A 24,681-nucleotide genomic window follows, 5' to 3' on the forward strand; every position below is an offset into this window, starting at 1 on the left:
AACAACTGCACCTCCCAGTCGCAAACCATTTCCACTTCCCCTCCCATTCTCTAGATGACATGTCCATCATGGGCCTCCTGCAGTGCCACAATGATGCCACCCGAAGGTTGCAGGAACAGCAACTCATATTCCACCTGGGAACCCTGCAGCCTAATGGTATCAATGTGGACTTCACCAGTTTCAAAATCTCCCCTTCCCCTACTGCATCCCTAAACCAGCCCAGTTCGTCCCCTCCCCCCACTGCACCACACAACCAGCCCAGCTCTTTCCCCCCCCCACCCACTGCATCCCAAAACCAGTCCAACCTGTCTCTGCCTCCCTAACCGGTTCTTCCTCTCACCCATCCCTTCCTCCCACCCCTAGCCGCACCCCCCCACTACCTACTAACCTCATCCCACCTCCTTGACCTGTCCATCTTCCCTGGACTGACCTATCCCCTCCCCACCTATACTCTCTCCACCAATGTTCTTTTCTCTCCATCTTCGGTCCGCCTCCCCCTCTCTCCCTATTTATTCCAGTTCCCTCTCCGGTGAAGGGTCTAGGCCCGAAACGTCAACTTTTGTGCTCCTGAGATGCTGCTTGGCCTGCTGTGTTCATCCAGCCTCATGTTTTATTATCTTGGTTTCTAGGTGGTTGCCTGACATGGAGACAGAGAGGTCCAGGAAGGTGAGGGATGTGTTGGAGATGGTCCAGGTGAACTTGAGCTTGCGGTGGAAGCTGTTGGTGAAGGGGATGAACTGTTCCAGCTCCTTGTGGGACACAAAGCAGCGCCGATGCAGTCATCAACGTAACAGAGGAAAAGGTGGGATTTAGGGACAGTGTAGCTACGGACGAGGGATTGTTCCACGAAACCTACAAAGAGGCAGGCATAACTTGGGCCCATGCGGGTGCCCATGACTAGAAACTGGTCATTCAAGAAATATGCTGCATTCTATCCACTGCATTAACATCACGTCTTTGTACACCCCATCCTGGATACTTAAAATCGAATCTAGACTTAGCGTTGTGTGGCGTGGTTATTTCAGCTCACCTCATAAAACATAGCAAATTTTGCGCCCTTCAATAAAATTTGTGACAGAAACCAAAACCTGAACAGTAACTTTGGGATTTTTAAAATCTAACACTGCGTCCTTTCAGCATAAATAACAATGAAATGAACGTTCGTTTCACAGCTATTTTAACACATTGACCTGGGTCACTGGCTCATTGCACAAGCTTTCTATAGCCCTAACACGTGATGATGGTGAACGCCTTCCCATGACCTCGTTTGCAGATTATTTCCGTTTTGTGTCAAATTTGGGGTGTGGTTTAATGTTTTCTCGTAGTTTAATTGACGGTTTCGTTTCCGGTGCAGTTGAAGAGTAGCACTAGGATTAAAAACTCGCTTTTGAATGCCAGACGCGTGTTACATTGTATCAGACTTTCGGTAGGTTACGTGAGCCAGGAATTCCTCTCGTATCCACATCTCTCCAAATATGTTTCCGCACCTGCCCCCGGCAAAAAAATTCTCGAAGCAGAATTGAAAAAAAAACGAATTTTTTTTAAAAATTGCGACATCTCCAGCTTGCTACCCCCATCGATATGCTTATTTTGGAGAATTTGATGAAGTTACAGTTCGTATCGTCCCCATATCAAATAGCGATCCTATTGTACCTTCCATCGATGAAGGCTGGGTAGCTCACGATATAAAACCTTACGTGTGAAGTGTATCATTCATTACTATCCGCCCACTGTCAACTATCACTGCTGCTTATGCAGTAACATTGTATTCGTGCCTTTGCTGTGACGTGGATTTATTGTAGCTTGGCGGGGGTTGGATAGTGACTTAGTGCGATCATATGTTAGATCCAAACATTCGGTATCCTCTTTGCAAATTTCCAAATGGTTAAAAATCCCGTATCTGAGCAATAACAACACCCCCCCCCCCCCACGCCATCACCACTCCCACCAATCTTCTTAAATATGGTTCAAGATTTAAAGTCCACATCCCTCCTTGTTTAAGGAAAACCGGTCTAGGGTGTGTCTGCTTTCCACTGGAGATGGTTTATATATATATAGTGCATAGCTGTCTCCCGTATCCATACTTTGAATGAAACTCAAATTGTAAAAGTCAGTACAAATTGTTATCGTTAGTGTTGTAGGACGGGACATTTTCAACAAATTACTTTTGAGTTTCAGTACCTATGCTTGACAAAAGTGGCAGGCAATTTATGTACTTGTGCAGGCAAGACCTACTAACAGGAGAGATAATGGGAGCTGCAGATGCTGGAGAATCCGAGATAACAAAGTGTGGAGCTGGATAAACACAGCAAGCCAAGCAGCATCTTAGGATCACCATATTCAACAATTTTTTTACTTAAAGTTCAATAAAGTGTAAAATAGTACAAACTGCTTTGCTGATAACACATCTGCAATTGTTTTTCAGACAATTACTTGAGGATGGATGCTTACACTGTATTAAAGGTTATTGGGGAAGGTTCCTTTGGCAGAGCGCTTTTGGTCCAAGCAAATAATGAAAGTCAGCAATATGTCATGAAGGAAATTCATCTTTCAAAGGTAAATAATGATGTGAACTTTTGGAGAAAAGTTACTGATTTTCTTTGAAAAGTGTCATGAGACCTTCTATAACGAAAACTGGAATTGCTGGAAAATCTCAGCAGGTCTGGCAGCATTGAGTTCTGAAAAAGGGCCACTGGACCTGAAATGTTAACTGTGATTTCTGTTCACAAATGTTGCCAGACCTGCTGAGCTTTTCCAGCAATTTTTGTTTTGTTTCTGATTTTCAGTGTCCACTGTTCTTTTGGGTTTTCTTTTAACAAGATATTCTATGTCCATTTCAATGGAGCAACAAGAGCTCGGTTTAATTCTGGACCTGAAACGTGGACCGGGGAGAGTGCAGGGAAGTGGAGTTGAAACGCCCATCAGCCATGATTTAAATGGCAGAATGGACTTGATGGGCCGAATGGCCTTACTTCCACTCCTATGTCTTATGGAAAGGTGGTATGTCTGAAAATGCAGAAGCCCAGGTTATGTACGCAAGTGTTGCACTGGCATTTTTGAGCCTGTGAAAAATCAATGATAAGAATACTTTACTAGCAATCTGTCAAGTCAGCACTAGGTAGGGGATGCACATTGAGTAGCAATGGCACACCATTTAAGTACACCATATGGCTTATGATTTAATTGTAGCAAAGATGAAGTTCCTGGATGTTGTTTACTTTTCACAATGAGGCAAGGAGCCACCTATCTCTTTTTTATCTTACTTATTTAGAATCCCTCTGGATTACAAAGATCACGGAGAGAAGCCATCCTCCTAGCAAAAATGAAGCATCCCAACATTGTTACATTTATAGACTCATTTGAAGGTGAGAATTCGTGGAAGTAATTATCCTCAACAATTCCTTCTCCAATATTGCTCTTTAACTTATTCTAATGTTCCTCTGCTTATTGCTATTTTCCAAAGGAAATGACCTTCACAGAATTCACAGCATTAAAACAGTTTTACATGCTGCGCATAAGTCTCCCCCATCTCTCTTTAGCTAAACTTTTCTATATATTTTTTCCATTCCGTTTTCCCAGACGTTATCTAAATTTCCCTTAAATACATCATTGAAGCTTGTGTCAACTATTCCTTGTGATAGCTGGTTCCACATTCTAAATACATTCTCTGTGTAAAGATAGTTCTCCCAACTTCCCTTTTGATTTTATTAATAGCTATATTATGTTTATAGACACGAGTGCTGCTTTCGCCCACCAGAATCTGTCGGTAGTCTAGACTTTTGGCGTTAGAACATGAGGCCATTTAGCTCTTCGAACTCTGTCTATGATTGAATGAGATTATGGCAGTTTTGGAACAAAGAACAGTACAGCACAGGAACAGGCCTTTCAGCCCACCAAGACTGTGCCAACACATGATGCCTTTTTAAATTAAAAATCTTTGCCTCAATGCGATCCATTTTCCTGTATTCCCTGCCTATTCATGTATCTGACAAGATGTCTCTACTATTGTATTCCCCTCCACCGCCACCTCTGGCAGTTTATTCCAGGCACTTATCACCCTCTGTGCGCAAAGGGCTTGCTTCTCACATCTCCTTTAAGCTTATCCCCTTTTACCTAAACCCATGTCCCCATTCACTCTGCCCTGACCAATGAAGGCAAGCTTGGCATATGCATTCTTAACCAGCTTATCCACTTGTGTTCGTGATAATGGGAACTGCAGATGCTGGAGAATCCTAGATAACAAAGTGTGGAGCTGGATGAACACAGCAGGCCAAGCAGCATCTCAGGAGCACAAAAGCTGACGTTTCGGGCCTAGACCCTTCATCAGAGAGGGGGATGGGGAGAGGGAATTGGAATAAATAGGGAGAAAGGGGTAGGCGGACCGAAGATGGAGAGAAAACAAGATAGGTAGAGAGGAGAGTATAGGTGGGGAGGTAGGGAGGGGATAGGTCAGTCCAGGGAAGATGGACAGGTCAAGGAGGCGGGATGAGGTGGTAGGTAGGAAATGGAGGTGAGGCTTGGGGTGGGAGGACGGGATTGGTGAGAGGAAGAACAGGTTAGGGAAGCAGAGACAGGCTGGGCTGGTTTTGTGATGCAGCGGGGGGAGGGGAAGAACACGTATCATCCTCCAACAACCTCCGGATACAACGTATCATCCTCCGACACTGCCGCCATCTACAATCCGACCCCACCATCCAAACCATTTTTCCATCCCCACCCTTGTCTGCCTTCCGGAGAGACCACACTCTCCGCGACCCCCTTGTCCGCTCCACACTCCCCTCCAACCCCACCACACCTGGCACCTTCCCCTGCAACCGCAGGAAGTGCTACACTTGCCCCCACACCTCCTCCCTCACCCCCATCCCAGGCCCCAGGATGACCTTCCATATCAAACAGATATTCACCTGCACATCTGCCAATGTGGTATATTGTATCCATTGCGCCGGGTGTAGCATCCTCTACATTGGGGAAACCAAGCAGAGGCTTGGGGACCCCTTTGCAGAACACCTCCGCTCGGTTCGCAACAAACAACTGCACCTCCCAGTCACGAACCATTTCAACTCCCCCTCCCATTCTTCAGACGACATGTCCATCATGGGCCTCCTGCAGTACCACAATGATGCCACCTGAAGGTAGCAGGAACAGCAACTCATATTCCGTTTGGGAACCCTGCAGCCCAATGGTATCAACGTGGACTTCACAAGCTTCAAAATCTCCCCTTCCCCTACTGCATCCCAAAACCAGCCCAGTTCTTCCCCTCCCCCCACTGCACCACACAACCAGCCCAGCCTGTCTCTGCTTCCCTAACCTGTTCTTCCTCTCACCAATCCCTTCCTCCTACCTCAAGCCGCACCTCCATTTCCTACCTACCACCTCATCCAGCCTCCTTGACCTGTCCATCTTCCCTGGACTGACCTATCCCCTCCCTACCTCCCCACCTATACCCTCCTCTCTACCTATCTTGTTTTCTCTCCATCTTCGGTCTGCCTCCCCCTCTCTCCCTATTTATTCCAATTCCCTCTCCCCATCCCCCTCTCTGATGAAGGGTCTAGGCCCGAAACGTCAGCTTTTGTGCTCCTGAGATGCTGCTTGGCCTGCTGTGTTCATCCAGCTCCACACTTTGTTATCCACTTGTGTTGCCTCTTTCAGGGAACTATGGACCAGTAAGCCTAGATACCTCTATTTGTTCATGGTACTAAGGGTTCTGTCATTTACTGTATACTTCCGTCCTGCATTGGGTCTCCCAAAATGCATTACTTCACATTTGTCCAAATTAAACTCCATCGACCATTTCTCCATCCAAGTCTCCAGCCTATGTATATTGTGCTGTTTCATCTGGCAATCCTCCTCACTGCCCAGAACTCCCCCATTCTTTGTATTGTCCTCAAACGTACTAATCAGACCACCTCCATTCTGTTCCAAATCAATCTAAAACACAAGTGTCCTAGTACTGATCCTTGAGGAGCATCACTGGTCACAGATCTCCAGTCTGAAAAAACACTCTTCTACCACTACTCTCTGTCTTCTATGACTGAGCCTGTTCTGTATCCATTTTAACAGCTCACCCCACATCCAGTGTGACTTCACTTTTGAAAGAGTCTACTATGAGGGGCCTTGTCAAAGACTTTGCTGAAGTCAATACAGATAACATCTACGACACTTCCCTCATCAATCTTCTTTCTCGTGTCCTCAAAAAATACAATCAAGTTTGTGAGACATGATCTTTCCCACACAAAAGCGTGCTTCTTGTTTGCGAATAAGTCCATATTTTTCCAAACGTGAGTAAATTTCATCCCTAAAAATTAAATCAAATGATTTCCCTACCCTGTTTGATTTTTATTCTTTCATGGGTTGTGGGCATTGGTGGCTGGGTCAGCATCTGTTACCCATTCCTTGTAGCCCATGAGCCAGATGCCTTTTGTAGGTCATTGCAGAAGACTGTGAAGTGTTAGTCACATTGATGGGGTCCAGACTCGCATGTAGGTCAGACTGAGAAAGGATGCAGAATTCCTTAACCAAAAGACATTTGTGAACCAGGTGGGTTTTTATGATAGATGACAGTAGTCATCATTAGATCAGCTTTTAATTTTAGATTTTATTGAATTGCAGTTTCACCATTAGCAGTTAACAGTGGGATTTGAACCTCTATCCCCAGGACATTATGCTAGGAGTCTGGGTTATGAGTCTTGTGATATCACCACTATCCCACCACCTCCCTATCTTCTATGTCAACAACATTTACCTGCGTTACCCCTTGATGTTTTTAATATGTGGAGCTCTATGAATTTCAGTCTTGAACATATTCAACGATTGAGCCTCCACAGCTGTCTGCAATTGAGAATTCTAAACAATTCACTGTCCCGTAAGTGAAGATATTTCACCTCAATTTAGTTCTTAATGGCTTGCCGTTTTTATTTGGAGACTGTGTATTCTTTTCTTCTAACCACTACCCCAGCCTTGACCCATCCTGCATTGACCCTGTGATCCTGTAAGAATTTTCTATGTTTAAATGAGATCATCTTTCATTCTTCAAAAACACTAAGTAACATAGGGCCGCTCAATTTACTGTTTCCTCATAGCATGATCTCAGGAGTTAGTATTGGCAAACATTTGTTGCTCCTACTCTATGGCAAGCATGTCTTTCCCTCGCATAAAGAGAACAAAATTACACACAATTGTGCAAGATGTCTTTACTCCTGTTGTCAAAACCTCTTGTTATAAAGGCCAACATACTGTTTGTCTGCTTAATTGCTTGCTATACCTGCATGTTAACTTTAAGTGACTCATGAATAGAGACACGCAAGTCCCTTTGAAGTTCAACATTCCCAAAAATTCTCTCAATTTAAGAAATCCCTCTCTCTGCCCTTTCTACCAAAATTGATAAGCGCACATTTCTTCACATTGTATTCCTTCTTCCCAATGTTTGCTCCAGTCACTTAGCACCTGTGCATTCCTTTGTAGCAAATTGGTATTCTCCCTAACTCATATTTCCATCTAGTTTGTGTCATCTGTAAGCTTAGAAATACTACATTTAACCCCATTCCAATTCGTTGATTTAGATTGTGAATAGCTGGGGCCCACGCACTGAGCCTTACAGTAACCCACTGCCACAGATCCAGCCCGCCAATCTGAAAATTATATTATCTTATTCCTCCTATTTTCTGTCCATTAACCAGTTCATGATCAATGCTGTACATTCCCAACAATCCCATGTGATTCAATTTTATTTCCATATCCCTGCTTGGAATGCTATTGAAAATGTCAGAAAATTTAAGTATACAGCATCCACTGCCTCTTCAAAAACTTGAATATGTTTGGAATGATTTTCACCCACAAGTCCATGGTGATTCTTCCCAATCCCACCATTATTTTCTAAATAATTTGGTGTGAATCCTTTCTTGTAAGTTCTAGCTTTTCCCTATGACTAATATTAGGTTCACATGTCTGTAGTTTTCTTTCTTCCCCTCCCTTCTTTCTTAAATACTGGGGTTACATTTGCTACCTGTCAATCTTCAGGAATCATTCAGAGTATTTAGAATTTTGAAAATTGATCACCAATACAGCTCCTACCTCTATAGCCATATCTTTCAATACTCTGGGATGTAGGTTATTTGCTTTAAGGAACTTACCTACTTTGAATACCATTAATTTCTCTAGGAAAGATTTCTTTATCAGAATGCCTGCAACTACAGTGACAGGAAAATTATTTGCAAGTAGTTCATTTTTGGTATAGGCTGTATGAAACCATTTCCACAAACCCGCCTGCCCTGGTCGATCCATTGTCTCCGCCTGCTCCTGCCCCACCCAACTTATCTCCACCTATCTGGACTCCATTTTCTCGCTTGGTCCAGGAACTCGCTACTTACGTCCAATACACCACCCACACTCTCCACCTCCTCCTGAACTTCCAATTCCCCAGTCCCCAACACCTCATTTTTACTATGGACATCCAGTCCGTATACACCTGCATTCCCCATGCAGATGGCCTAAAGGCCCTCCGCTTCTTCCTGTCCCACAGGCCTGACCAGTCCACCTCCACTGACACCCTCATCCACTTATCCGAACTCATCCTCACCCACAACAACTTCTCTTTCAATTCCTCCCACTTCCTACAGACAAAGAGGGTGGCCGTGGGTACCTGCATGGGCCCAAGCTACGCCTGCCTCTTTGTAGTTTACATGGAACAATCCCTCTTCCGTACCTACATTGGCTGTAAACCCACCTCTTCCTCTGTTACATTGATGACTGTTTCGGCGCCATCTCCTGCTCCCATGAGGAGCTCAAACAGTTCATCCACTTCACCAACGCCTTCCACCCCAACCTTAGGTTCACCTGGACCATCTGTAACACCTTCCTGGACCTCTCTGTCTCCATCTCAGGCAACCAACTAGAAACCGATATCCATTTCAAGCCCACCGACTCCCACAGCTACCGAGAATACACCTCCTCCCACCCACTTCCTGCAAAAATGCCATCCTCTATTCCCAATTCCTTCACCTCCGCTGCATCTGCTCCCAGGTTGAGGCATTCCACTCCTGTACATCTCAGATGTCCTTGTTTTTTAAGGACTGCAACATGCCCCCCGCAGTAGTCGAGAACGCCCGCAACCGTGTCTCCCGCATTTCCCGCAACTTATCCCTCACACCCCGTTCCCCGCAATAACAACCAAAAAAGAATCCCCCTCGTCCTCACATACCACCCCACCAACCTCCAGATCCAACGCACCATCCTCCGACACTTCCGCCATCTGCAATCTGACCCCACCACTGCTTTCTGGAGGGACCACTCTCTCCGTGACTCCCTTGTCCACTCCTCACTCCCCTCCAGCCCCACCACACCCAGCATTTTTCCCTGAAACTGCAGGAAGTGCTACACCTGCCCCCACACCTCCCCCCTCACCCCCATCCCAGGCCAAAAGACGACTTTCCACATCAAGCACAGGTTCACCTGCACATCTGCTGATGTGGTCAACTGCATCTGCTGTACCCGTTATTGCCTCCTCTGCGTCGGGGAAACCAAGCGGTGGCTTGGGGACCACTTTGTGGAACACCTATGCTCGGTTTGCGACAAACGACTGCACCACCCAGTTGCGACCTATTTCTACTCCCCCTTCCACTCCTTGCACAACATGTCCATCCTGGGCCGCCTCCAGTGCCACAGCGATGCCACCCGAAGATGCAGGAACAGCAACTCATATTCCGCTTGGGAACCCTGCAGCCCAATGATATCAATGTGGACTTCACAAGAGTTAAAATCTGCCCTTCCCCAAATGCGTCCCAAAATCAGCCCAGCTCGTCCCCGCCTCCCTAAACTGTTCTTTCTCTCACCTATCCCCTCCTCCCACCTCAAGCTGCACCCCCATTTTCTTTGTCCCAAACGCATCCCGCCCCCTTGACCTGTGCATCCTCCGTGGACAGACCTATCCCCTCTCTACCTCCCCACCTACTCTCACCTCTACTGGCTCCATCGGCGCCTCTTTAACATGTCTGTCTTCTCTCCACCTATCTCCTCCTCTATCCATCTTCGATCTACCTCCCCCTCTCTCCCTATTTATTTCAGAACCTTCTTCCCCTCCCCAATTTCTGATGAAGGGTCTAGGCCTGAAACATCAGCTTTCCTGCTGCTAAGATGCTGCTTGCCCTCTGTGTTCATCCAGCTGTATACTTTGTTATCTCGGATTCTCCAGCATCTGCAGTCCCTATTATCTCTTGGCATGAATTAATCCCATTGATGAAGTGTTTATCGTTGTTATGAAATATGATGAAGGAAGCTAATGAAAAAGGGGAAATAAAGGAAAAAAAACTTACAAATATTTAAAATCTTGAGCAGTGGCGGGGATGGATTATTTTAATTTTGAATGTGGATTAAAGCACATTTGTAAATTAATGTATAATGTATATGAAAAGGCCATTAAATAAGTATTATTCCTGGTAAGTTCTTAAAGGTGTTTAGGAGAAAAGAAAATAGATAAAGCTATATTGTTCTGCATCAGCTGGAGAATCTTTCTTGTTTATTTTCCTCTTCGGCTGGCAGATTTTTGTTAATATCCAATATATTCACCATTTTGTTCTTCCCCGTTTCATGCTCTGAAAGCCTGATACATCTTACAATGAATAATTATTCTTTTAAAGTAGCAGCCATCTATGTATGTACACAGAGAGGCTGTAACTATCCGGGAAGATTGAAGCAACTTCACAGAACTCTTTTCTCATGGAAAAATGATTAAGAGGTGGTCAAATAGAAGCCTTTACATTTGGAAAGTGTTGAATGATAGACATGAAGAAGATGTTTCCATTTGTTGGGAGTCCATAATTAAAGGAAATAAGATTTAATTTATTCCACAAGTAGTGAGAATAATTTAACTGAATAACTTAGATGCATTTAAAGGAAAGCTTGATAGGTGCAGGGAGGAAAGGAATAGACATGTGGATAGGCTTAGATGAAAAGGGCTCGAAGGAATCTCCTGTGGAACAGAAACATATAGCTACTAACCCTAGAGATGAGTAAGAGACATAAAGGCCCATTTTTGCTCTTGAATGTTTTTTCTACTTCATAATTTGTGATGAAATATTATGGTTTTAGATAAAAAGAATCCTGCAATATAATAAATTGTTGCTTCAGGATCTAATTAATTTATGGTTTCACTATCCTATGCACCATTGCATATTTAATGTTATGGTTTATTTTCCTATTGCAGCTGAAGGGCATCTTTATATAGTGATGGAATACTGTGATGGTGGAGATCTCACAGAAAAACTCCTGCAACAAAAGGAGAAACTACTTCCAGAGGAAACGGTATATAGCCTGTGATAAAACCCATGAGTGACACCTAATCACAGACTCAGAGGGGCAGGATTCACTTGTGTGAATTGTGGTGTGCCTAGTTCTGGCAACACTTATGGGATGTCTGGACCTGGCCAGATGTTAGATTAAACCATGGGAAACTGCAAGATTGCCCTTGCTTCTCCTACATCTTTGGGGGAATGGGCCTTCCTAATTGGGTATTATGCTTGTGAGGTAGCTCATTTGGAATTAACCCCTTTTTGGCTCAACTACCACTCCCAAATAAAAACCACAGGCACTTACCCTGGGACCACCAGCTGCTGGCTCTCCAACTGGCCAGCAATACCTATGGATGCTTATCCTTTAAAGGGACAGCAGCTCCAACAGTATCAAATTACTTGCCAGATGGCAAGAAGTGGCAGAAACTCGGTTGCCCTAGCTTTCTGACCAGTCACCTGAGTCCCCTGTTTGCCAAGAACATCCCTGCGATTGTAGCCACTTTGTCCATCACAATTTCACTATATGGAACATAAAAATATTTATCTCTTTGATTTTGCTCTTTTACATAGCATTATACCCCAACTGAAATATTTCTTTTTTAAAATCAGCCTGAACAATCAGCACAATTTTGATAATTGCAAAATATTTTAAAAACCTACCTCTATAAAATAATAATTTGCCCAGAATCCAGAGTGCCTCTTTGATGAAGTACTCCCTGTTAGGAATTGATAGCAGAGAAATTATTTTGTTATTTTGCATTTTACAGGTGTTGAATCTATTTGTGCAAATTTGCCTTGGAATGAAACACATACATGACAAACGAGTTCTACACAGAGATATCAAATCCAAGGTATTAAAATAACTTTGGATCTTTAATAAGAATAACAAAATGATTGCTTGAGTCCAGGCTAATCTGATAGGATATAAAAGCTAAATTTATGAAGCTTGCCTTTGTGTTACTTAAAGTTTACAATGAATAAGAATTTGGAAAATCAGTATCTTTTATCAGTAATGCTTAACTGGCTTGTTTAATTCTTTTTCATCAAGGATCTTAATGGAGGCATTAGCTTACATTGTGTAACAGGAAAATGCCTCAATTAGAGGAGCTGACTACAGTCATTAACCAGTAAACACTAACAGCGATTTCTAGCTTTTGATTTCAGTTAAGTATTGTATTTGGTTGGAGTTTATTGTTAGTATCTTCAAACAATGTTTTGAGGTTTTATGGTGTGTTTTGTATTGTTTTCTGTTGTTAGCCCATGTGACACACAACAGTGTCTGGTTCTTATTGAGCCAGATATCTAGACATTTAATAACAACAGTGTACACAAATGTGACATCTCAGAGTTCCATAAAGAGCCTGGGTTAAATGATTCATAGAATCATAGATCATAGAATCTGTATAGTGTGGAAACAGGCCCTTTGGCCTAACAAGTCCGTGCCAACCCTCGCAGCATCCCACCCAGATCTATCCCCTATAACTCACCTGATCTACACATCCCTGAACACTATGGACAATTTAGCATGGCCAATCCACATAGCCTGGACTGTGGGAGGAAACTGGAGCACCCGAAGGAAACCCACGAGACGTAGGGAGAACTTACAAACTCCACATAGACAATCACCTGAGGGTGGAATTGAACCCAGGCTCCTGGAGCTGTTAGGCAGTAGTGCAAACCACTGAGCCACCACGCTGCCCAAAATTGCTTAGATTACTATTATAGATACTTTTTTTCTAATCAACCTGTTAATACACATCTCCAGAGCAGATAGGACTTGAACCCAGGCCTCTTGGTGCAGAGGTAGGTACATACCACTGTGCCTGAAAAACCTTAGATTACTATTATGTTACCTTGTTGATTAGTTGGCCAACAGTCTGGCTGGCTCCTTGCAAATTAACCAACTGACAGTGACTGAATGTACAGAGAGTAATATAGAGACAAGTTAGACCAGAGCCCTCAAATTATAGTGTCATTTGGCTTTGTTAAAGATCTATGCAAAAATCTGACATTGCAGATAAAAATGATGCATACAATATCAAAGAAATCTGACACTGGTTTTACACTCTGTGATACCTGCCTGTGACTGTGTGTTTACAACATTGCCCATTTTTAACTGAGCTACATGAGATGAAAAGCTCACAGGTTTGACTCCCGATCTGTGTTGAAATAGCTAACTAGCCCCATTTGAATTGACAATAAGATTGCTATCCTGTTACCCTGTCACTGGCCAGCTTGTTGTTGTAACATGTTGCTGTTGCCCATGGTTTTTTTTCAGTTTGCTGCACTTGTTCTCATTAGCCATAAATGCGAGGTGCTGCATTTTGGAAAGGCAAATCAGTTTAGGACTTATACACTTAATGGTAAGGTCCTGGGGAATGTTGCTAAACGAAGAGACCTTGAAGTGCAGCTTTATGGTTCCTTGAAAGTAGAGTCTCATATAGACAGGATAGAGAAGAAGGTGTTTGCTTTGCTTGCTTTTATTAGACAGTGCATTGAGTATTGGCGCTGGGAGGCCATGTTGTGGCTTTTCAGGACATTGGTTAAGCCACTTTTGGAATACTGAGTGCAGTTCTAGTTTCCCTGCTATAGGAAGAATGTTGCCAAAATTGAAAGGGTTCGGAAAAAATTTACAAGGATGTTGCCCGTTTTGTGGGGTGGGGGGGGGGGGGGGGGGGGGGCGTGTGGGGGTTGAGCTATAGGGAGGGGATGAATAGGTTGGGGCTGTTTTGTCTGGAGCGTCGGAGTCTGAGGGGTGACCTCTTAGAGGTTTATAAAATCGTGAGGGGCATGGATAAGGAAAATAGCCAAGGCCTTTTTCCCAAAGTAATGGAGTCCAAAACTAGAGGCCATAGGTTTAAGGTGAGAGGGTAAAGATTTAAAAGGGATCTGAGTGAGGGTGGTGCATATATGGAATCAGCTGCCAGAGGAAGTGGTGAAGGCTGGTACAATTACAACATTTAAAAGGCATTTGGATGGATATACAAATAGGAAGAGTTTAGAAGGGTATGGGCCAAATGTCAGATTAATTTAGGATGTCTAGTTGGCATGATCGAGTTGGTCTCAAGGGTCTGTTCCCAGGCTGTACAGCTCTATGACTCTATAATTCATAACAGAACATTATTTTATTGTTATGTCATGTGACATAATGCTGACTTATATTAAATTTGTACATTAATAATTTCCTTACACCCAGTCTGGAATGTTGCCATTTTGTCCACACTAACCGCATACCACATTGTTAGTGGGGAAATAGTTTCAAAGCAGTTTTGAATTTGTATTGTTCATCGTATCTTCATTCCATTAATTCAAGTATTTTACTGGTCCTGGTGTTCTTTCCGTTCACAGGCTTCAGTTCAATCTCTATTTTGCTCATTCAAATTCGTTTTCAGCTACTGCTGCACATCATCTCCTCACCAGCCATTACCACCGAGATGGGGAACAGCAACAGATACAGACACATGGAAACATTACTGCTTGCAATTCCCTTCCATACCATACACTATTCTGACTTGGAACAATATTGCCAATCTTTCAGTGTCCCTGTCAAAATCTTCAACCTTCCTCCCTGACAGCATTGTGGGTGTACCTACACAAAATGGACTGGAATACTTGAAGAAAGTAGTTCAACACCATGTTCTCAAAGGCAACTGGCAACTGTTGGTAAAATTCTTGAATCCATTATCAAGGATGAGATTTCTAAATTCCTGGAAGTGCAGGGTCAGATTAGAACAAGTCAGCATGGATTTAGTAAGGGGAAGTCGTGCCTGACAAACCTGTTAGAATTCTTTTGAAGAGGTAACAAGTATGTTAAACCAGGGAAACCCAGTAGATGTTATCTACCCAGACTTCCAAAAGGCCTTTGATACGGTGCCTCACGGGAGGCTGTTGAGCAAAGTGAGAGCCCATGGTGTTCGAGGTGAGCTACTGGCTTGGATTGAGGATTGGCTGCCTGACAGAAGGCAGAGAGTTAGGATAAAAGGCTCTTTTTTGGAATGGCAACCAGTGACGAGTGATGTCCCGCAAGGTTCAGTATTGGGGCCACAGCTGTTCACCTTATATATTAATGATCTGGATGAAGGGACTGGGGGCATTCTGGCAAAGTTTGCCAATGAATCGAAGATAGTTGGACAGGCAGGTAGTACTGAGGAGGTGGGGAAGCTGAAGAAAGCTTGAGACAGTTTAGGAGAGTGGTCCAGGAAATGGCTGATGAAATTCAATGTGAGTAAATGTGAGATTTTGCACTTTGGAAAAAAGAATACAGGCATGGACTATTCTAAATGGTGAGAAAATTGGTAAAGCAGAAGTACAAAGGGATCTGGGAGTGTTGGTCCTGGATTCTCTAAAGGTTAACTTGCAGGTAGAGTCTGTGATTAAGAAAGCAAATGTAATGTTGTTGTTTATCTCAAGATGGTTGGAATATGAAAGCAGCGATGTGCTTCTGAGGCTTTATAAAGCTCTAGTTAGGCCCCATTTAGAATACCGTGTCCAATTTTGGGCCCCACACCTCAGGAAGGACATACTAGCCCTGGAGCGTGTCCAGCGGAGATTCACACGGATGATCCCTGGAATGGTAGGTTTAACGTATGATGAACGGCTAAGGATCCTGGGATTGTAATCATTAGAGTTTAGAAAGTTGAGGGGAGATCTAATAGAAACTTACAAGATAATGTATGGCTTAGAAGGGGTGGACGCTAGGAAGTTGTTTCTGTTAGGCGGGGAGACTAGGACCTGTGGGCACAGACTTAAAGTTAGAGGGGTAAATTTAAAACGGAAATGAGACGACATTTCTTCAGCCAGAGAGTGGTGGGCTTGTGGAATTCATTGCCACGGAGTACAGTGGAGGCCGGGACGTTGGATGCCTTCAAGGCAGAGATCGACAAATTCTTGATCTCAGAAGGAATCAAGGGCTATGGGGAGAGTGCAGGGAAGTGGAGGTGAAATGCCCATCAGCCATGATTTAAATGGCGGAGTGGACATGATGGGCCGAATGGCCTTACTTCCACTCCTATGACTTATGGTCTTATGCTCTAACTAGCAATGTACAATAAATGCTGGCCCCACCAGCGATGTCCACATCCCAATATGATTTTTTTAAAGAAACATTAGCATAAAAATTCACGCTCATTGCCTGCTTTTAAATTACAGAACATATTCCTCACTAAAACTGGAGTGGTCAAACTGGGAGACTTTGGATCTGCACATCTACTGAACAGGCAAGATTGTTCATGATTCTGTGATTGTTACTAGCCTGATGTGTCTTAGTGTAAATTTGTTTTTGAAGAGCCCTAACAATCTAGCAAGTAATACACTCCACATTCCATGTAATTCCGTGCCACCATGCTGTATAATCTGATTGGTTGTCAATAATAGTTGTCTGCTCTTTATTGTATTGTTTCTTTCCTCTCTACAGTCCCATGGCCTTTGCTCACACCTATGTAGGAACACCATACTATGTATCTCCAGAAATTTGGGAGAATAAACCTTACAATAACAAAAGGTACAAACTTAATTGAGAAATGAGGTGATTAATACTGTATGGAGGACATGGTGTACTTACTGCACTGACTGTTTTTAAACATTCCAGCTGCTAGCCAGCAAGACAGGTCAAATTAACCAGAAAAATTCACTTATTTTCATAAAGTTGATTGGCAAGCACATTTACAAACTTTTTTATCAGCTATTGTACTCATTCGCTCAACAATTTCTTAGCTGGAGTAACACAGGACAGGTAGCTTCAGTTACGTTTTTTAATGAATGGCGTTGACAGCAAAAAGAAATAACGTTGTTTAGGTTCTGCTTAACAATCGGAGACATAATTCAGGAGATGGGATAGTGTAGTATGATATCACACTTATTTTTGCCCTGAGGAGATGACTCAAATTTATCAGTTTTGGGAGGTCATAGGGAAATGGGAATGTGTAAAACTGGCTTCCAAAATTAGCTTAAATTCAGGTAAAGTGGGATATCTTTCAATGCTAAAATTTCTGTTTCTATTTTAGCATCTATGTAACCAGTGTTAATTTGCTCCTTATTAAAAGCTATATTATTGAGCAAGATGATGAAATACACATGACGTTTACATCATGTGGAATGAAAATGGGTTGTGTGTTTCGTTAGTGAAGCAGTGATTAACCAGTTGAGATAGCTGGATTAAATCACAATCGATTGTGTACCAAGAAGATTGTTGACAAAATGATTAACAACTCATTCTTACTGGAAGATACAAATGTGAATACTGTTCATAGACGGGATTACCCTTGGCTGAGATTCATCCTGTAAAACAAACAACCTAACTGTACACTCTGTTAGGCCTCTTTTTGACTGCGGTACTGGATGGTTACAGGTGCCTCTGTAGTTGTACCCTAGCAAGAGCCAGCAGCATCTGGAAAGCAAATGGGGAAAAGTGCTTAAAGTGCACATTGTCACAGCATCCTCATTATTACAACTACTTAAAGGAAGATAATTTTTTTTTGAAGGGAATGTAGCACTCAACTAGTGAAGGTGTAAACATGCAACGTTGTCTACGTTCTACCTATCTATAATACAACGAGTTTGATTTTTTTATTGTAATTCAATTTGTATGATTTATAACAGATTCGTCTTTTACTTTTCCAGTGATATTTGGGCCTTGGGATGTGTCTTGTATGAACTCTGCACTCTACGGCATCCTGTAAGTAGCAGTTTTCAGAAGAACAGTCAGCAAGTCCTCTGCTGCAACATAAACAACTGATATTTATTTAGCACCATTAATGTTGTCATACATCCCAAGGCACTTGGGGGTGGCACGGTGAATAACACTGCTGCCTCACAGCAGCAGGGACCCAGGTTCGATTCCAGCTTTGTGTGACTGTCTGGAGGTTGCACATTCTCTCCCTGTCTGAGAGGGTTTTGTGCCAGGTGCTCTGGTTTCTTCTCACAATCCAAAGATGTGCAGGATTAGGTGGAATGGCTATGCTAAACTGCCCTGTTTTGCCCAGCGATGTGAAGTCTAGGTGGATTAGCCGTAGTAAATATGTGTGAGTGTCTGGCTGGAATGCTCTTTGGAGTATCGATACAGACTCAGTGGGCTAGCCTATATCTGCACCGTAGAGGTTTATGATTGTATGACTTCCCACACGCAGTATAAAATGGGCAAGGTCATGGATGGAACTGAAAACATGCATGAGAATTTTAAAATCACAGCGTTATTTGGCTGGGGTTTAATGTAAGTCAACAAGCACAGGGGTGAGAGGGGACTGGAACTGGCTGTGAGCTAAGACAGGAGTACAGTATATTACATAAATCCAAATTTACAAGCAGGAAAATGTGAAAGATCAGCCAAGAGGAGGTTAGAATAGTTGTGTGCAAAGATAGTGAAGAGGGTAAAATGAATTAATTGTGGCTGGTCGAGGATTTTTAATTAAAGCAGAACATTTTCCAATTTTAACCAGATGGGGATTGTTTTTAAATACAGAATCTCTGAAGGTAGTTAATATAGGTAGATCAAGACAGAAGCTTTAAAAAAAAATCATCCAGCCAAAAAATTATTTCTTTAAAAAATCTATTGCCTTAAAAAAAGACTATTCATACAACCTGTTATTCAGTGAAAGTGTCCTGAAATGCTCCATTGAATGTATTTTCAAGAAGTGTAGGTCATGTTTTGAAGTTATATTGTGAAAAGTAAATATCTTTTTTCCTGTATACTACAAATAAAGATGTTCAGTGCTTTTTTCTTCATCAGTTCCAGTCTAATAGTTGGAAGAATCTCATCCTGAAAATCTGCAAAGGGACTTACACTCCAATTCCAAGACATTACTCCTACGAACTGCAATACATCATAAAGCGAATGTTCAAAAGAAATCCAAAGGATCGTCCCTCTGTCAGCACTATTCTTGCTAGGAATTGCTTCGCAAAGCTTATTAACAAGTTTTTATCACCTGAGGTGAGACATATCCCAGTGCTGTTTTTCTAATTGGATGAAGAATTATTCATGAAATATCTTACTCGTTTTCGATGTGGACTGGCTTTTACATTTCCAGTGTTTGAGGATTAAATTGTAATTTCCATCCTTAGCACTTTTTTATTGTTGGTTTTATTGTGTTAGTTCTTGGCTACAGGAACAGGAGGAGACTATTCAGGCTGTCAAACTTACTCTGCATTTAACTACATCATGGTTTCTCTTTGTTGCTTGTTCATGCTACCTCCATATCCCATGAATGCTCCAGCAATCTTCTGATTACTTGAACATGATCAATGACTGAACTCGCACAGCGCTTTGCCGGAGAGAATCCCAAAAATTCATTTGACAAAAACAAAGTTACTGGAAAAGCTCAGCAGGTCTGGCAGCATCTGTAACGGAGAGAACAGTTAATATTTCAGATCTGGTGACCCTTTCTCAGAACTGATGGTGGCTGGGAAAACATCAGTTTATATGCAGAAAATAAGGAGGTGGGTGGGGTACGGAGTAAATGATAGGATAGAGTGCCTTGAATTATGCATTTCGGACATTATTCTCTGTTACAATTTGATGCTTGCCTGTGCTTCATTCTGTTTTTAATTTCTACTCTTTCAATTCCTTTTAACCATGTTGCTTCACTCAAATTTGAGCTCCTTCTCAGGTATGTTTTGTTATGTTCATTCTGTTCTTTTAGATGGTTAAGAAGGAGTTCTGTGAAGTAAAAGCCAAAAAGAAAATAGCACAAGATAAATGCAGGAGGATCGTGAAAGGTATTAAAAGCATTCAGAAACTAATGCTTGGGAAAAAATGCTACATGATATTTCTATTCAATATGTTATGGAATTAATCCATATACAAGTTTGTAAATTTCAATCCATTTCAGCCAGTATACCAAGTAAATGTGAAGATGTCTCTCCCAACGCTGGTGGAAGTGCAAATATGGTTTGTATGAATTCTTGGTAAATATGCTTTAATCATTAATTACTGCTACTTGCAAGATACACATTGTGTATAAACGTTATAACAGGAGATGTAAGGAATGCCACTGTAGCCATGATTCCCTCTCCTACGCATAATGTCTGTGATAGAAAGTGCAGATGGATTTACATGTCCCATTTGAATAACCTTTTGATGTTCACTGTTTTAACTTGTGCATCTGGAACTGTCATGTGGTTAAAGTGCAGACATTCTGAGAGTTGTGTAATGATGCTGCGGCTTGTTGTATTTTGTCCTGGTTTTCATTTAACAGAGATTGAACAACAGGGCACTGAGGAGTCTGGTAATGTAAATAGCTTTTGAGGCCTAGGGTTTTTTTAAAAATTAGAACAATAAAAGCAGCCTGGCTGAGTGAAGCTAGCTCTCTCAGATCAGGATTTCTAGCTTTTTTTGTTAGCTCTTAGGTTTAGCTTTAAGCAGAAGCTGCTGGTGTTTTGAAGAAATATAAACTATTTTTCATGCTCTAGTCGTTACAGCTGGAAGCTAGGGATTTTCTTTCCTATTATAGGCATTGCATATGACAAAACCTGATTTCCAAATTTGCCTTTTTGTCAAAGGGTGTGTTGATGGGAAATTACGATATTGGAGCAGTTAATTAGGAACAGTTACTGTATCTATTATTCTGTTAATTTTTCCCAATAGAGTTGTTATTCTTTTGTTGTATTTTAACTGTAGTTAACTATAGTTTGAATAATTAGTGCTTGCTCAACGTTGATTAGTTTGGCCAGTCAAATTGCATCTGGAACACAGCATTTTACATTTGCCTTTAACATAAGAAAAAGTTAGGGTATAGGCTGCCTTCTTAAAATATTTCGAGGGGATCTGGTCTGGTCCATAACAATAAGAAAATCTATGAAGAAGGTAAGCTATATTGTCTATGCATTGCAGGCTCAGTTGAGATTGTTAATTTTTCAGTTGTTTCAGCAGTGGTAGTCAGGGAGGAAGCAGGAGGGTAGGCTGGGAAGATAAGCTTTTCAAGTATAAAAGTCTTGCCTCGCGTGACTGTGGCCTTTCCATTGTTTCTGTGGCGGGAGTCCAAGAGGAAGCGTAGTGCAGCCTGGGAAGGAAAGGCTCCATTTTTGCAGCAGCAGTGGGAGCAGTGAGAGTGAGGACCAGGGGTCTGCTGGAAGGGTAAGTTAATCCTTTAAAAACTTAACAGCGGAGCGCACGCTGAGCAGGAATGGACTCGGGATGGCTGGGTAAGTGAGGTAATATATTTAGGCTGTTGCTTTACCCAAAACACTACTTAGGTAGTGTCTCTCCCACCCACCCACCCTCCTCCTCTAACCAAAAAAAAGGTTCTGAGCGCCGATTTGGTAAGGTTACTAGTTTTTTTTCCCAATAGTCTGTTTGGGAATTTAGAGCAGTGGCAATGGATGTTAGGGCATTTGCAAGCTGCTCCTGTAGAACGTGGGAGGTAAGGTTCACCACTAGTGTCCCTACTGACTTCAGCTGCGGGAAGTGCACCCAACTCCAGCTCCTCGGAAAGGGAACTGGAGCTGGATGAACTTCGGATCATTCAGGAGGCTGAGGGGGTAATTGAGAGGATTTACAGGGAGGTAGTCACACCTCAGGTACAGGAAAAAGGTAGATGGGTTACAGCCAGGGGACAGAAAGGGAACAGGCAGACAGTGCAGGGATCCCCTGTGGCCATTCCCCTCAATAACAAGTATACCATTGTGGATACTGTTGCGGGGGACAACTGACCAGGGGTAAGCCATGGGGTACAGATCTCTGGCACAGAGTCTGTCCCTGTTGCTCACAAGGGAAGTGGGAACATGAGGAGAGCATTAGTCATTGGGGACTCCATAGTTAAGGGGGACAGATAGGAGATTCTGTGGGAACGAGAGAAACTCACGGTTGGTGTGTTGCCTCCCAGGTGCCAGGGTCTGTGATTCTTGGATTGTGTTTTTGGGATCCTTAAGGGGGAGGGGGAGGGGGAGCAGCCCCAAGTTGTGATCCACAAAGGCATCAACGACATAGGTAGGAAAAGGGATGGGGATGTAAGGCAGAAATTCAAGGAGCTAGGGCAGAAGTTTAAAGCCAGAACAAACAGTTGTTGTGTCTGGCTTGTCACCTGTACCATGTTCTAGCAAGGCGAGGAATAGGAAGAGAGAGCAGTTGAACATGTGGCTATAGGGATGGAGCAGGACAGAGGGACTCAGATGCCTGGATAATTGGGGTTCATTCTGGGATAGGTAGAGCCTCTACAAAAGGAAGGGTCTACACCTGAACCAGAGGGGTACCAATATCCTTGGGGGGGGTGGGGGCTGGGAGGAGGAATTTGCTAATGTTCTTTGGGAGGGTTTAAACTAATTCATCAGGGGGATGGGGACCTGAATTGTAGTTCCAGTGTACAGGAGGTTGAGAGAGGCGAGGCCATGAATGAGGTTTCAAGGTCACAGGAGTGTACCAGCAGGCAGGAAGGTGGTTTGAAGTGTGTCTACTTCAACGCCAGGGGCATCCGGAATAAGGTGGGTGAACTTGCAGCATGGGTTGGTACCTGGGACTTTGATGTTGTGGCCATTTCGGAGACATGGATAGAGCAGGGACAGGAATGGTTGTTGCAGGTTTCGGGGTTTAGTTGTTTCAGTAAGATCAGGGAAGATGGTAAAAGAGGTGGAGGTGTGGCATTGTTAGTCAAGGTCAGTATTACGGTGGCAGAAAGGATGTTTGATGGTGACTCGTCTACTGAGGTCGTATGGGCTGAGGTTAGAAACAGGAAACGAGTGGTCACCCTGTTTGGAGTTTTGTGTAGGCCTCCGAGAAGTTTCAGAGATGTAGAGGAAAAGATTGCCAAGATGATTCTGGATAGGAGCGAAAATAACAGGGTAGTTGTTATTTGGGACTTTAACATTCCAAATATGGACTGGAAATGTTCGAATACCTTAGATGGGTCAGTTTTTGTCCAATGTGTGCAGGAGGGTTTCCTGACACAGTATGTAGATAGGCCAACAAGAGGCAAGGCCACATTGGATTTGGGTAATGAACCAGGCCAGGTGTTAGATTTGGAGGTAGGTGAGCACTTTGGTGATAGTGACCATAATTCGGTTGTGTTTACTTTAGTGATGGAAAGGAATAGGTATATACTGCAGGTCAAGAGTTATAGCTGGGGAAAAGGCAATTGTGAGGTGATTAGGCAAGATTTAAGATGCATAGGATAGGGAAGGAAGGTGCAGGAGCTGGGCACATTTGAAATGTGGAGCTTGTTCAAGGAATAGCTACTGCATGTCCTTGATAAGTATGTACCCGTCAGGCAGGGAGGAAGTGGTCGAGCAAGGGAACCGTGGCTTACTAAAGATGTTGAATCTCTTGTCAAGAGGAAAATGGAGGCTTATGTAAAGATGTGGCGTGAAGGCTCAGTTAGGACACTTGAGAGTTACAAGTTAGCCAGGAAGGACCTAAAGAGAGATCTAATAAGAGCCAGGAGGGGACATGAGAAGTCTTTGGCAGGTAGGATCAAGGAAAACCCTAAAGCTTTCTATAGGTATGTCAGGAATAAAAGATTGACTAGAGTAAGATTAGGGCCAGTCAAGGACAGTAGTGGGAAGTTGTGCGTGGGGTCCAAAGTGATAGGAGAGCCGCTAAATGAATATTTTTTGTCAGTATTCACACAGGAAAAAGACAGTGTTGCCGAGTAGAATACTGAGATACAGGCTATTAGACTAGACGAGATTGAGGTTCGTAAGGAGGAGTTGTTATCAATTCTAAAAAGTGTGAAAATAGATAAGTTCCCTGGGCTGGATGGGATTTATCCTAGGATTCTCTGGAAAGCTAGGGAGGAGATTGCAGAGCCGTTGGCTTTGATCTTTATGCTGTCATTGTCTACAGGAATAGTGCCAGAAGACTGGAGGATAGCAAATGTTGTCCCCTTGTTCAAGAAGGGGAGGAGGGAAACCCTGTTAATTACAGACCAGTGAGCCTTACTTCGGTTGTGGGTAAAGTGTTGGAAAGGATTATAAGAGATAGGATTTATAATCATCTAGAAAGGCATAATTTGATTAGGGATAGTCAACACGGTTTTGTGAAGGGTAGATCATGCCTCACAAACCTTGTTGAGTTCTTTGAGAAGGTAACCAAACAGGTGGATGAGGGTAAAGTGGTTGATGTAGTGTATATGGATTTCAGTAAAGTGTTTGATAAGGTTCCCCACGGTAGGCTATTGCAGAAAATACGGAGGCAAAGGATTGATGGTGATTTAGCAATTTGGATCAGAAATTGGCTTGCTGTAAGAAGACGGAGGGTGGTGGTAGATGGGAAATGTTTATCCTGGAGTTACTAGTGGTGCACCGCAAGGATCTGTTTTGGGGCCACTGCTGTTTGTCATTTTTATAAATGACCTGGATGAGGGCGTAAAAAGATGGGTTCGTAAATTTGCGGATGACGCTAAAGTCGGAGTTGTGGATATTGCGGAAGGATGTTACAAGTTAGTTTGGGACATAGATAAGCTGCAGAGCTGGGCTG

General features: G+C 43.0%; 1 protein-coding gene across 5 annotated transcripts in view; it reads left to right on the forward strand.

The window, feature by feature from the left end:
• Positions 1-1,278: 1,278 nt before the first annotated feature.
• The window catches only part of nek3 (NIMA related kinase 3), a 34,059-nt gene continuing 10,656 nt past the window's right edge, over positions 1,279-24,681 (forward strand). The window contains exons 1-11 of one of the 5 annotated variants that reach the window (XR_007247759.2): positions 1,279-1,426; positions 2,426-2,556; positions 3,272-3,365; positions 11,198-11,295; positions 12,050-12,133; positions 16,431-16,498; positions 16,696-16,782; positions 17,901-17,955; positions 19,006-19,206; positions 19,916-19,991; positions 20,105-20,163. Coding sequence is in view for 4 of the 5 variants with exons in the window: in XM_048532956.2 (XP_048388913.1) it covers positions 2,440-2,556; positions 3,272-3,365; positions 11,198-11,295; positions 12,050-12,133; positions 16,431-16,498; positions 16,696-16,782; positions 17,901-17,955; positions 19,006-19,206; positions 19,916-19,991; positions 20,105-20,163 (939 nt within the window). In the remaining variant the exon portion in view is untranslated. Of the gene's footprint in view, positions 1,427-2,425; positions 2,557-3,271; positions 3,366-6,060; positions 6,279-11,197; positions 11,296-12,049; positions 12,134-16,430; positions 16,499-16,695; positions 16,783-17,900; positions 17,956-19,005; positions 19,207-19,915; positions 19,992-20,104; positions 20,164-24,681 lie in introns of those variants that run through there. The other 4 variants (XM_048532956.2, XM_048532961.2, XM_048532959.2 and 1 more) reach the window with 4 other exon arrangements.

Source organism: Stegostoma tigrinum, chromosome 6, assembly GCF_030684315.1.
Source record: "Stegostoma tigrinum isolate sSteTig4 chromosome 6, sSteTig4.hap1, whole genome shotgun sequence".
Taxonomy (NCBI): domain Eukaryota; kingdom Metazoa; phylum Chordata; class Chondrichthyes; order Orectolobiformes; family Stegostomatidae; genus Stegostoma; species Stegostoma tigrinum.